This window comes from Rhodnius prolixus, unplaced genomic scaffold, assembly GCF_049639745.1.
Source record: "Rhodnius prolixus isolate KJV_2025 unplaced genomic scaffold, Rpr scaffold_9, whole genome shotgun sequence".
NCBI classification, from domain to species: Eukaryota; Metazoa; Arthropoda; class Insecta; order Hemiptera; family Reduviidae; genus Rhodnius; species Rhodnius prolixus.
Window position 1 is genome coordinate 64260 of NW_027411604.1, and position 14204 is coordinate 78463.

General features: G+C 35.7%; 1 protein-coding gene and 1 long non-coding RNA gene across 3 annotated transcripts; both read right to left on the reverse strand.

Moving 5' to 3' along the window:
• Positions 1 to 121: 121 nt before the first annotated feature.
• LOC141453910 (probable protein phosphatase 2C T23F11.1) lies at positions 122 to 6018 on the reverse strand. Of its 2 annotated transcripts, none has more exons than XM_074127538.1 (2): positions 5765 to 6018; positions 122 to 1135 (listed from the first exon to the last, which is right to left on the reverse strand). In XM_074127538.1, exons 1-2 carry the CDS (start codon positions 5802 to 5804, stop codon positions 267 to 269), a joined length of 909 nt encoding a protein of 302 aa, XP_073983639.1. In that variant the 5' UTR covers positions 5805 to 6018; the 3' UTR covers positions 122 to 266. The 2 variants fall into 2 exon arrangements, with proteins under 2 accessions (XP_073983639.1, XP_073983640.1); XM_074127539.1 differs by lacking the exon at positions 5765 to 6018 and adding an exon at positions 5733 to 5747.
• A 4609-nt stretch (positions 6019 to 10627) lies between these two features.
• LOC141453911 (uncharacterized) lies at positions 10628 to 13733 on the reverse strand. The gene is made up of 3 exons (XR_012458301.1): positions 13590 to 13733; positions 11711 to 12160; positions 10628 to 11602 (listed from the first exon to the last, which is right to left on the reverse strand). It is a non-coding gene; the product is annotated as an uncharacterized lncRNA (long non-coding RNA).
• Between the last annotated feature and the right edge of the window lie 471 nt (positions 13734 to 14204).

Below are 14204 nucleotides of genomic sequence, written 5' to 3' on the forward strand. Positions count from 1 at the left end.
TACAGGATACAGAACGCTGGTCCAGTAGATTGCTCAAGAACTCCCATCTAATCCATCTCAGATGGTGCTCAAAATATTGTAATTTCTAAATAACTAGTTACACAAAGTAAAGAATCCCAAATCTTTTCAACAGAAAATTTATTGTTTCAGAAATGTTTAACAAATTAAATGAGTGCAAAATCTGTTTTAACTTGATTATTTTCTTAATTACTGTATTAATTGCTATTTTTCTTCTTTTTTTTTAATCGATGTACTTTTTTTCGACATTATTTTTCAGGCCATTTAAATAAAATGATCGATACAGTCATATTATCACATCCTAAACAAAGACCATCAGTTCTTGGCGCTAGACACGCTGACATCAATGATTCACATACCTTATCAATTTGCATACCGTCCGATAGACGACGTTTTACAAAATCACCAACTCTTTCATTGGACATTACTTCCCAGATACCATCACAAGCGATTACAACAAATTTCCAATATTTGTCTAGCTTTTTGGTGACAATATCTGGCACGCAGCTGACTGCTTGCTGTTCTGGCCGTAGATATGGGGCGTTCTTGAATTGAAAGTCACCAAAAGCTCTTGACAGAGCTAAAGTACCATTAACTCGTTCAGCTTCTACCCAACTACCAGCTTCAATGATACGCTTATATTCCAAAGGTATGGTTGGCTTGTGATCATAGGAGAGTGGTACAACTTTACCATTTTCATAGGCAATAGCTCTGGAATCGCCCAAATTAGAACAATATAACATTTTGTTACGAATAAATATAGTACAAGCTGTACTACCTGATTGATCTTCTGGGTGATCTCTTTTTAATTTCGAATCGATTTCCATAAATCCTTTTACTATAGCTTTCTTCAGATTATCTTTATATTCTGGCTGTCTCACAATAAATTTGTGCAAATGTTTGGATACATAATCAGCTACATTTGTCCCACCATGTCCATCAAATACGCCAACAAATGTTGTATTTGTATCATCATTTTGTATTGGCAGATGTAAACAACTAGTGTCCTCCATGGTTAAACGCCAACCTTGCATTGAAGCTATGCATACAGCCAACTGTTCATTGGCTTCAATGGTTGATGTCTTCACTGTGTTCGGTTTTGTTAGTAATAATTGTCCTAGAATTGCGGTTGGTAATATTAAATCGGCTAATTGATTCATTTTTCTAGAAGGTGCGTCACAATCTACTCGTTGTTTTCCAGTTAGTTGATGTTGATGGCGTGAAGAGTTATGTTGTGGCATTGTGGCACTTTTTTGTGATTCTGTTGTGTTTGTTTCCGTTTTAGTATCATAGACGTTTGTTTCGTGTGATTGAGGCATAGCAAATTATTAATTAGAACAAAACAAAAATTACTTTTATTTTGTTCTTTATTAATTTTTTTTTTTAATTTTTGTTTTCTACCTGGAGAGAAAATTTTTTGCCGTTCACGGTGAGAAAATTATCTTTTCATTAATTAAATATAAATTAATAATTTTTTTGTTTTTCCAACGAAAGAAGGTTATATTATTAACCACGAACTACACAATTTTTCATTACTAATCTGTGGGTAAGGGGAAAAAAATGATTGGTTTTCATTACTTTTCTTGTTTCTTGGTTTTTGATAGAATCAAATAAAATTATATTTTTTTAAAAATTGAACACTTTTCAAATTAGATTTAAATTGGGCACCAAAATATTTGAATCATAATTTATTACATCATATGTTTTGGAAAATTGATTTAAAAAAATAAAATAAATTATGAAAAACATGAAATATTATTATTATTATTTAATAAAGCATTTAGAAGTTTAAAAAAAAAAAAATAATAATCACAAAAAACAAGTAACCTTCTCATACGCAAACAATATTACTCACGGGATTTCTGCCTTCGATATGTATAATTTTTCTCGCAGACTAGTATTGAACTAAAATCATAAAATATGTAGCGTAACATTAAACTTCACAAATTTTACAAAACCCTGAACAAGGTAATACAAACTGCTCCACAAAAAAAGTGGCGCACTTTGAAAAAAACGTTTATTTTTTGTTTTATCACATTTTGGGGAAAGATTATTAGTTTTAATTGTTTTCATAAACTGTCAGGGTACAATTAATCGAAACAAGGCCCAAAGTTTCTTGTAAATAGAGAAGCAATTCCTCGTTTAATCCCCTTCGGTCTTTTTGTGTAAACAACAACATGAACTTCACCTCAACAGTAAATAAATTTATTGACCTCTACAGTTGCGTTTCGACTTTTTTCAAGCTGAAAGCATTGCAAAATCTCAATTACAGCAGAGCAAGTGGCCCGTATTATTGCATTAGTTGAGAATGGATGAAGTCAGCGGTACGCAACACGAACGTTACGGTTGCCTGAGACCACCGACCGTAGAGCCATCCATCGTTACCGGGAGACAGGCCTCTGCACTCGCAGACAAGGTTCGGGTCGACCAAGAGCCACAGAAGCACTTGATGACCGATTTATTAGAAGTCACACTCTGAGAAATCGTACATCAACTGCTTCAGAAACAGCTCAAACACTGCTTACTGTTCGTGGAGTTTCAGTCAATGCCGAAAATGCACGAAGAAGGCTCGCTGAAATGAATTTAAGCTCTAAGAAGCAAGCCACAGGACCATTGCTCACCGTAGACCATCGGAGAGCCCGTCTAGAGTTCGCTAGGGAACACCGCAACTGGTCTGAGAACGATTGGAGAAACGTTCTCTTTTCAGACGAGCCCCGTTTTGCTCTCTACGCACCTGATGGAAGGCGACGAGTTTACCGAAGGCCTGGGGAGCGCTACGCTCCGTGCAATATTTCTGGTAGACTACCATTCGGAGGTGGTTCAGTGATGGTGTGGGCTGGGATTTCTATGGGGGCTTATACTGAGCTCCACTTCTTCAACAGGGCAATCTTGAATGCAGATTTGTATGTGAGGGAAATTTTGCAGCAATATGTGATACCCTATGCACCATTTATTGGGGAAAATTTTATTTTTATGCAAGATAATGCCCGACCACACACTGCCGCCTGTGTTGTTCAATATCTCCACGATACTGGCATTCTTATTCTGAGATGACCAGCACGCAGCCCGGATTTAAATCCAATTGAACATCTTTGGGATGAGCTGGGTAGGCGATTAAGATGGAGAAATAATCCTCCCAGGAGCTTAGAAGAGTTGCGAGGTGCTCTGGTGGAGATATGGGAGGAATTAACACAAGAATTCGTGAGAAATTCAATAAGGAGTATGCCGAGAAGATTGGATGCAGTAATGCGAGCAATACACGTTACTAAAATTCTTTTTCTCTTTTTTTAATCGGAAGAAATACTTTTTTTTTCTAAACTCATATTTTGCCGAGAAGTACTTTTTTGTTAAATTAAAGGTTTCTATTTCTTTTAGATCATTTTTTATTTTATTTTAGCCTTCCCGTAACTTCATACTTCTTATATTTGCTAACTAAAATAATATGTAGAACAAGAAAGTTACAGAGAAAAAAAAATAACGCATTTTTAAAGTGCGCCACTTTTTTTGTGAAGCAGTGTATTTACCAAAACGTGGGCGGGAAAAATAATTTATTTTTTTTCAATATTTATTGATCGCATCGTTGCGGAATAGAGGGCAATGAAAGGGTAGATATACTGGCGAAACAAGCTGCAGTGAACGGTACGTTGCTATCGGTGTCTCTGCCTCATTCTGATTTTAAAGCCTGCATTAGAAGGAGAATAAATGAAAAGTGGCAGGGGATTTATTCAGAATCACCAAAGGGGAAATTCTACAAAATCTTTAGTCCCTAAAGTAGGTCGTAAACCCTGGTTCCGCGATGGTGCATGCTTCAAGCAGTATGTTCTCCATTATTAATAGACTGCGCAGCGATCATTGCGTATGTAAAAAATATCTCCATTGGATAGGTAAAGAGGCATCCCCTCTTTGTACAATCTGTGACAGCCTGGAAGACATGGAGCACATTGTTATGGCGTACTCCAAATATACATATCATAGACACCTCATGTTTAAAAATTTAAAAAAATCTATTGCCGGATGATATAACTTAACCTGAAATTCTAAAAAAACAGGAAAGCCTATGAGGAATTGGTACAATTCATAAACGTTATTGAAGCCTCCCTAGATAAAGATTAAGAACTTTATTAGTTTGTGACCTGCTTTAGGAACTAGAGAAGTTTAAGAGAGGATTCTGGGTAATAGTGCAAACTGATGCCAAAAAGAAAAAAAAAAAATCGCACCTCTGTAATTTTGCTATGATAATCTAAAAATCTATGGTCGAAAATCAATGACCATCATTAACTAAAATATGACGAGAGATTTAAACTAAATAATCTAGAAAAACTATAAGGATAGAAAAAAGCTGTACCAAGATTCAGCCCAACTATTAAATTGATAGATTTTTGAGTTGAAGTTTATAAGTTTATAATGGAACAAATGGTTAAATGTAAATTGGTACGGAGGGAAGGGATTAAGCTATGCGATTAGCGTATTGGACCTCCCACGCGGAGGTTCCTAGGTTTGAATCCAGCTGCTTGCTGACCCTCAGATTTTCTCTTCCTTGAAGCTTCTTACAGCTCACTTATCCGGTGATGGACAGTGTTGTCTGCAACGAGAGAACACTGACCGGAGGCTGGCAGTGCACTGAAAAAAAAAAAGCTCCGGGCGCCAATAACCTTAAGATGATGACGCACCTTTTATAAATCATTTAAGAAAAATTGTACAGTTAATCAGAAACTTATTCTCAATCAAAATTAATAATTTTTTTCCCCAAAAAAAATCAATATCTGCCTGCAAAACAGCACGGTATACTCACTGGAGAAAAGATGAAGCGCAACGAGAAGTCAGGGCTAATCTAATGAACAGCTCCCCGGAGGTGTGGCATGTTTATTTTTAGGGGGTGGGAAGTACAGCGCACCTACCGGTGAGATTTTAAACTACTTCCCGCCAATGAACTGTTTCGGATTGTGCGAATTTCGTAACTCTTATGTTTCTCGCGCATGCGCAGTACACTTACTGCATAGTAACTGCTTCCTGTTTAATGTATTAATAGTTCCCGCGAGTGCCCTGTTTGTGACTTGAGGTGCCTTTTTTTTTTTGTAACTTTATGAGTATGAGCGTTTTAAATTTGCAGTTTTTTTTTTTAAATTAAAGCATGATTGTAGTGTGAGTGAGGATGGAGTAATGAATGTTATAAAATTTTGTTCGATTTTCTGGAGGGAGTTCGACAAGTATACCCTCCTCAGGAAAAGGACTCCACAGAATAAGGTAAGTTTCTTTTGTGTTGTTCTGTGTAATTATTGTAATGAATCTTGTGACACAAATTAAAAAATTAAGGGTGATTAGGTAGGTTAGGAGGGGTGTGGGGGGAGAAGCCCCCCATTAAGAAATAAATAAATCAGGGGTGTTTAAATACAAATATCAATCCTAAATAAATAATTCGAAGTGATTCTGATTCGCTGTTACCATATAACCCGCTAGATTTAAGTGTAAATATAAAATAAAGAAATAGTTTTATATTTATATTTGAATATGGCGGGTTCTATAGTAACAGCGAATCAGAATCACTTCGAATTAGGCCACACCTCCGGGGAGCTATTCTTAAGATTTACCCACTTTTTTGGAGCTCAAGGGCTCTTAACACCGATTACTTCCAGTGATCTCTCGATTTTGGGGCAATCATACTACTTTCTCTTTCTAGTAGAAATAATATAAAATAAATAATGTAAATTACATACATACACCTAAAACTGATCATATTCAAACTAACCATCCAACATTGACATGAATTCATCATAGTCGTAACACATTTTTTTACAACCACGTCATTCGCCTTTGGAAGAAGATTCCTTTTCATAAAGAACAATCATGTTTTAAACATTTTTATGAATTGACCACTTTTCCGTTCATCTAAAGAAAACAATGAAAGTGGAAAACCAAAACCTTCTGTAATTTTTTTTTAAACTATTTAACTTTTCTTTTTTTTTAGTTATTATAATTATTTTTAATTTAATTTTTGTTCATCTCAAAAGTTCTAGGTCAACATATGTTTTTTATTAAAATTCTGTTTATAAATGTTCAAACAAAAATAGATTGATTTTAAGCTAAAGATTTTAAAGAAAGGCCACTTATTTTGAGTTGAAGTTCGATAGTTTTGCAATGGAACGAATGGTTAAATGTACGAGGATCGTTTGAAAAGTCCGTGCAAAGTCAGAGAGATAGCACCACTGGCGCGTATCGAGGTTATGTTTAGTTAGTAGCATCTCTTGGAAGAACACACACCAAGTTTCAGCCAGATCGGTCTATTTCTTTGTGTTTGGCATTCGTTTGAATCGAGGAAGTCGAGTGATTTTCAAAAAAATGGACGAAAAAGAATTTCGTGTGTTGATTAAACACTACTTTATGAAAGGCAAAACGCCTCAAGGAGACTAAAGAGAAGCTTGATAAACATTATGGTGACACTGCACCTTCGATTAGAACAGTTTATAAGTGGTTTCAAAATTTTCGGAGTGGCCATATGGGCACAAGTGACGCTGAACGTGTTCTGGACGCCCTGTTGAGGTTACTACTCCAGTAATCATTGATAAAATCCATGATATGGTGATGGATGACAGAAGAGTGAAGGTGCTGTGGGCATCTCGAATGAACGGGTACATAATATTTTGCATCAACATTTGGACATGACAAAGCTATCCGCAAGATGGGTGCCGCGATTGCTCACGCTTGACCAAAAACGAAATCGTGTGAAGTGTTGCTTTGGACGGTTTGCAGCTGTTCCAGAAGAATCCGCAAGACTTTAAGCGTCGTTTCGTCACTGTGGATGAAACATGGATACATCACTACACTCCTGAGACCAAAGAACAATCTAAACAATGGGTTACCAAGGGGGAATCTGCGCCAAAAAAAGGCGAAGACCGTTCCTTCGGCCGGAAAGATTATGGCGACTGTCTTTTGGGATTCGCAAGGAATAATCCTCATCGACTATCTGGAAAAGGGTAAAACTATTACAGGTGCATATTATTCATCGTTATTGGACCGTTTGAAAACCGAGCTGCAAGAAAAACGCCCACGATTGGCCCACAAAAAAGTCCTTTTCCATCACGACAACGCACCAGCTCACACCTCAGCAGTTGTGGTCGCAAAATTAATGGAAATAGGGTTCCAACTCGTTTCACATTCCCCCTATTCTCCAGACTTGGCTCCCTCAGACTACTATTTGTTCCCCAATATGAAGAAATGGCTGGCGGGAAAAAGATTTTATTCGAACGAGGAGGTGATTGCAGAAACGAATGGCTATTTTTCAGACTTGGACAAATCCTATTATTCGGAAGGGATCAACAAACTAGAGCAGCGTTGGACGAAGTGTATAAGCCTAAAAGAAGAATATGTTGAAAAATAAAAAAGGTTTACCCCAAAAAATTAAGTAGTTTTTATTTTTGCACGGACTTTTCAAACGACCCTCGTAAATTGTACGGAGGGAAGGGATTAGCTATGCGGTTAGCGTATTGGACCTCCCACGCGGAGGTTCCTGGGTTCGAATCCAGCTGCTTGCTGACCCTTAGATTTTTCTCTTTCTAGGAGCTTCTTTTTTTAGATGGATACCATCAGGGACGTGTCCCAAATAATTTATGCCGCAAGATAGCTTTAGCTAAAGAAATACAAATTAATAATTAACTTAATTTCCTAGAGACTGATTATTCTCGAACAACTCGAAAGGATAGAAGCCTAAAGGGTTGTACGGCTTAGTCACAAGATATCATATCTGGAAAGCCTAGGAAAAACTAGTCACAGTCTTGGAATTAAGAGTTAATCGTTACGTTTGGAATCTTCTAAACTCCCAGTTCTAAACAGGCAGACAGACTTAAGAGGGTCACCAGCTAGAGGATGCCAAAACAGATACCCTCGTTAGATAGATCGGCTGAGAAGCCCAGCTCTATGGAATCTAATATAATTATCTAAATTTACTCCAATTTTTAGACTAGAGATTTTGTTTAGAATGTAGGCAACTGGTGTAGAAGAGTTTAAGAAATTACATCTTCTTTATAGTGATCTACTTTATATTAAATACTTTAGGGTACGATTCCTTTTTATGACATATTATTAAGGGAACTTTAATTTTTTTTCATATAACAATACATAGAACTAACTAACCCCAGTAGGCGCCTATAAATACATAAGATATATTTCTAGATTTTCTAATAATTGTTGAAAATACAAGAACAATAAAGACAACACGGCACTCAAATTCCCTCGGCAACAACAATATCTTAAAGAACGAACTATAAAAGTGATATTAACCAATGTTACAGTAGTCATACACAACACATCATAATTAATAACGGCTTTGCAAGCAACCAGTGGAGCATATCAACAGGTGGCAGTTACACTACAGTGTAGCCTCCTAAATGCACTATCTGGTTTGACCTTACACCTCTATGCCGTATATAAAAGATCGCCTGGAAATATCACATCTTTCAGAGTCTGCAGCATTACACTTAAAACGCCTAAAAAAGTTACACGAGAATCAAGTAAAGGACTAGCTCTATCATACGAAAACATGAATTACAGAAAACGAAACATATTCTCAGGAGTTCATGCCGTAATGCTGAATGAACCGCTCATTCAACTCAGCAAGCCGAGAATCACGGACAAGGAAAATAATGAAAAGATTGAAGACTAGAGTTTTTGAGATAATAGTCAAAGATGTTACCTCAATTAATGATTAATACAGGTAGCACATAACCAAATTCTAATCAAGATCATGCTGCATTAGAACTGCCGAATGTTTAATCACAATAAAACTAACAACAATCTCCATTGATGAGTTTGATCATAGCCACTGATGAAGACACAATTCCGTAGTCTCCTAAAACACTTTAGATAAAAACACTTACAAGGCCTACTCCAGACAAACCGAAGCTTGTATAAAACTTTGGTTTGCACACTCTCACGATTTTGCTTTAACTACTATACTCTTAGCTCTAACTTGCACAATATTCTACGCATTGCGAGAACTTTAATATAGATTCAACTCATTATTCCAGTATCAGATAATTTGGGTACCACACAGCTAACCGTTCTCAATATTATATAAGCCATAGGTACCTTCAATATTTAATCTATAGTGAAACATTGGAGGGAAGGCTCCTAAAATTGCACTTAAGATTTGCATGTTTGCAAAAAAAAAAGAATTGTCTTAACCGCATTCGTGTAAATCTAAAAAAAAAAGTGAAGAAAAACAAAAAAATAACTGTAATGTAATACTTCGAGGTTAAGAAATAAGCTACTGTCAGGTCCCAAGGAGGTACTCAAATCTTTTCCTCGAAAAGGAGTTTTCGTTTTTGTCTAGAGTTCGCACAACCTTTTTTTCTAAAACTTTTTTCGGGGGGGGGGGGGTTCAGAGGAACTTTGTTATCGGAACTTTGGCCCAATCGCAATACTAGCATGAGAAAGTAAACAAGATAAAGTCTGCAAGTGAGTTATTCGATATGAAGTGAAAATCGTATTTAATCGATTAAATAGATTGCAGAGCGATCGTTGTGAACTAACCTCTAAGGGTGGAAAACGTCTTTTCCTAGGCACATAGAACACAAAGTTTTTAATGATCTATTAGCTGCTAATGATCTTTTCACAAGTTCTGCTAAATACGCACAAAACTTTTTATACAACTAAATACCTGATTTTTTTTTTTTTTTTGCTTTTAATTACATTCATACACGCCCCTTAATTGGGTTTATTAGTTTATTTTTCTGTTAAGAAAAGGTCTGTCTACCACTACTAAATAATCGATGCAGTGAATGCGTATGAGAGAAATACCGACTTTAATTTAAAGAACTTTTTAAAAAATATAAGGGGGCCATCCTGGAAAATGTTAATTACATTAATTACAAAAAACGCAATTACACCGAAATGGTATTTTAAAGAAAAGCTTGTCTTCTTATTTCCTAAATAAAACTTTCTCCTAAAATTAATTTACTTGGTTAAAATGTTTTTTCAAATTAAAGTTAAGTTCAAAATGTCTGCCATTAAATTTTACCTTTTAAAATTTATGCACATATTTTCGAGAGAATAGATACAAAAAAAAAAATCCATTAAATTTATAGAATAGTAGTGGTGCTTTTTTCCAGATCTATGTAAATATTTGTTGAAATATTCCATGATTCATTAAGCCCTACAGGTACGTTTCCCTCCGAGCTCTGTACAATACGAATAAGAGGGATAGGAATTTCTGTTTTTACGAGTCATTTTATCGTTTTAAAAAAATAAATAACAGTCAAAACTATATTCAAAATATTTGCTTATACACTTTTATATTCATATATGTATGCTTCATGTTCCGCATCAGCTACATAGCTATGTAAGTAAAGTAATTGCCTATTTTTTCAGGCAGGCTTTTACGTCCAACTACCAAATTAGGGTGTCGTGGACGGAGGCGACTAGCAAGCATACTTTTTTCTGTAGATTTCTTTTTCTTAACCATTAAATAAAATCCAAGGCCTAAGACCGGGGAATCGAACCCAGTACCCACAACAATACATATTTGCTTTGCAGGTCTGCAGTTAGCCAAGTTTCTGCTAGCCTTTGATTCCTATGCCCGATACTATTCCTAGTGTTTAGTAGCCAACCTAAGAATTGCACCTATGACTCCTCCAACGTTTTTGCTGGTTCTGAAGAAAGTTAACCATTGATTTAGGATAAATGATTGATAAAATCGGGCTGTGTGCAAGATGAGTTTACAGCTCATTTCTGTTGTAATTCTTGAATTTTCTGCTTGGATAATTTCGATCTACGGAGGTTGTGCGGTTATCCATAGTCGGAGAATATTCAATTTTGGTTAACTAATACCATGTAACTTTCAAGTTAAAAGCTATTTACAATAAAGTTGCCGTCTGGGATCATTCAATTAAGAATAATTTATTTGTAAAAACTGCAATTATTAAAACAGAAAAACAATTTTATTTTACAATAAAAACAATAAACGCTGAAGGGATTAGCTATGAGGTTAGCATACTGGACTCCCACGCGGAGGTCCCGGGTTCGAATCCAGCAGCTGACCCTTAGATTTTCTCTTCCTAGGAGCTTCTTACAGCTCACTGGCCGGTGATGGACAGTGTTGCCTGTAACGAGAGAACACTGTCCGGAGGCCGGCAGTGCACTGGAAAAAGCTCCGGGCGCTAATAACCTCAGCTATTGATGCGCCAAAAAAAAAATAATAAACGCTGAACATGGCTTAGAACTAAAAGTAAAGTAAAGTAATCGCCTATTTTTTCAGGCGGGGCTTAACGTCCAACTACCACTAGGTGTCGTGGGCGGAGGCAACTAGCAAACATACTTTACTGTAAATTTTTCATATTAACCATTAAAGGTATAGACCGGGGAATATAGCCTAGTACCTCCAATACATATTAGCTTCGCAGGTCTCGCCTCTAACCGCTCGGCTACCGTGGCGCCTGGGCTTAGAACTATTTTTACCGTACCGTAGTAATGTCCTGGGTTTTCTTATACTGGTGACTTTCTACAGTATTCTGTGGTGGATTCAGTGCTTATGAAGCATTGTTTTGTAAGTAGGAGATTTCCAGTTTGAATAACACGTTTAAGCTGTTTTTATCTGTAAGAAAAAAAAAATTAATAAGTTGTTGGTAAAGTATGTGCCCCCCCCCGGTCCAAAACACCTAAATCGGTAGTTGGACGTTAAATAGACGATTAAATTACTCACTTTTCTGTGTGTTCTTGATGGTTTCTGGAGACTGAAACAATAACTTACGACTTGATCTTTATTTATTTATTTTTTTTTGCAGAATATTAAATATAATTATTATTAAATAATTATTATTGAACTAACTCTAAAAACCTATGTGTCAAGAATTATCGTATTTGCTCGGAATACGAGCAACCTGAAATGCTTTACTGATAAATAACAGGAAGTTGCTCATGTAACCATGGCAACCGGAAAAAATTGACAAATGGAGTTAGGCCACTTTCAAAATAAACGGCTCATTTATACTGGTGATAGGTATCCCACACGAAACTTCTGACCCGTCTCTGGCGCTAAGGAAGTATAAATTTAAAGTTGATTTCTCAAACCCTGAGGGACAATCCCTTTTGCAGTCTTCAAGTAGTAGCTCCCCGAAGTGGGATTGAGATTTTCGCACTCCCCTGTCATCACCTAAATAGAAAGACATTTTAGTAAGTTTTGTTGGAAGGACCATTTCTTTCAGTAAAAACTCTTTTTATAAAGTTGTACTCGATGTCAAAAAGCTTTAAGAGAAATAAATTAGAGAAATGGTTTGTAGTGCTACAATCTTTTATTGTGGCAATTCTTTGTTAAGGCACTTTTTATCTTATCCATTAAAACAATAAAGATAAAATTTGGTGGCTCCATCTTTTTTTTAGAGTTTAAGTTGAAGCAGGAAAAGGAAGATACTTCCTTTATTCTTCTTTACAAACGACGATCTTGTTTTTTTTTTTTAATTGTTTTGTTGTCCTTCCATCCTAAAGATGTTTTATTCTCTGCCTCTCAGTAAAACTGTGATACTTCTTTCTGCTGTGACCATGAAACCACGCTGTAACTTTTTATACAAATACATTGAATTAATCTTAACACAAACAATAGCACTGTTTGTGTTTACTTCTTTTGCTTTGTTATGGCAACAGAGCATTGCAAACGACATAGGTTTATTGTGGTATCCTACACTGGGTCAGTTAAGACCACTCTTTTTGATGGCATATCCAAAAAAAAAAATCTTGAATCTTCTACATCAAGGATCCAAATCTTTCTTCAACAATAGCATCGCAGACCGTTTAGAGATATATTGGATTTTTTTTTTCCATATCCTGTTTTACAGAATCTATTGTAGATGCGCTCAATTCTAGACCCTACCTTTTAAGATGACAATGCCTCGCGAGAAATCCGACTACCTCCAAAGTCTAATTTTACTCAAAACCGAGACATGTTTCAGATTTCCTACGGGGAAGGTTATTCTAGAGTTTTGCTTTGGTTCCCTCTTTCTGCTTAAAAGTTCCCACAGTTTTGGAGGAACATTTTCAGAAGATCAGAAGAGCGATAAGTGGGGGTGATCGCAGTAGGGAGTGGATATCTCTAACTGCCGCCTCTTCTCTCTAATCCGATGGCTTTCCCGGCAAGCATGGGGTATTTACCAGGTATTGGAGGAAAATACAGCTGACCCTCTTATTGTCCCCAGTAACATTGTACCACTCTGTGTTTTAGAAGAAAGATAATTGAGTAGCAAAAATTGCGAGTTTAAATAAAATGCCACAATTAGAAATACTACCACTCTGAATGGATTTTTTCACATTTATGTAAGTTTGTTATTTTTTCCCAGTAACGCCTCATACGCTTTATCTAAAAACACCATTTATTACAATTAATTACATAATTGTAGATCGATTAACTTGTTAAGGAACAGTTATTTTCAAGAAAATATCTTTAGGGCAATCCTGAGAGCAAATTTAGACTCCGTTCAAAGGATCATTTCAGTGTGGAATACAGTTTTAAAATCTGTATTATGTTAGTAAGAATGAGAAATTTTTTGAAATTCGAATTTAGGAAAAAATGTATTTTAACGCTTACATACCAGATTTTTCGTTAAGATAAGACGTGTCATCATCCTAGCTCATTCCAAAACTTCTGAAAACAACTTAAAGTACGTATTGATCTCTTTTTAATGTATAAAATACACGTTTACTTATTAATAAACAAGTAAGGTTATAATTTTGTCGATAACATAACCTCGCTAAGTTGTTACCTACATTAAATTGAATATCTGCAGTTTTGAATATTCCCTTTGGGGGTCTTCTAGAATGAAACTTTTGTAACAGTGTTGTAGAAAGTGTAGGGTAATACATTTTAGGTTATTAACCTAAACATTCTTCTTCCTTAATTTGGTATTTATTTTCTTCTATAAATGTTCTTATAAAGCTTTGGTCTAGAACACTCTCTCGACTTACTCTTGCTATTTAACTGTTTAAAGGTTTGAGTGCTAAATTTTCTTTGAACTCTGAATAATTTAATTGTTATTAAATATTATAAAGTTTATAACCGTACTTAAATGAAATTTTCCAAGGAAAATTCTTGAAGTACAAAAAAGTTTAGCAATTTTCTTCAAACTTCGGAGTTTTATAAATTTAATGTTTTTTTTTTTTTAAATGTGTGTATAACTGATAAGACCTTACATTAAGCAGAAGCGGCA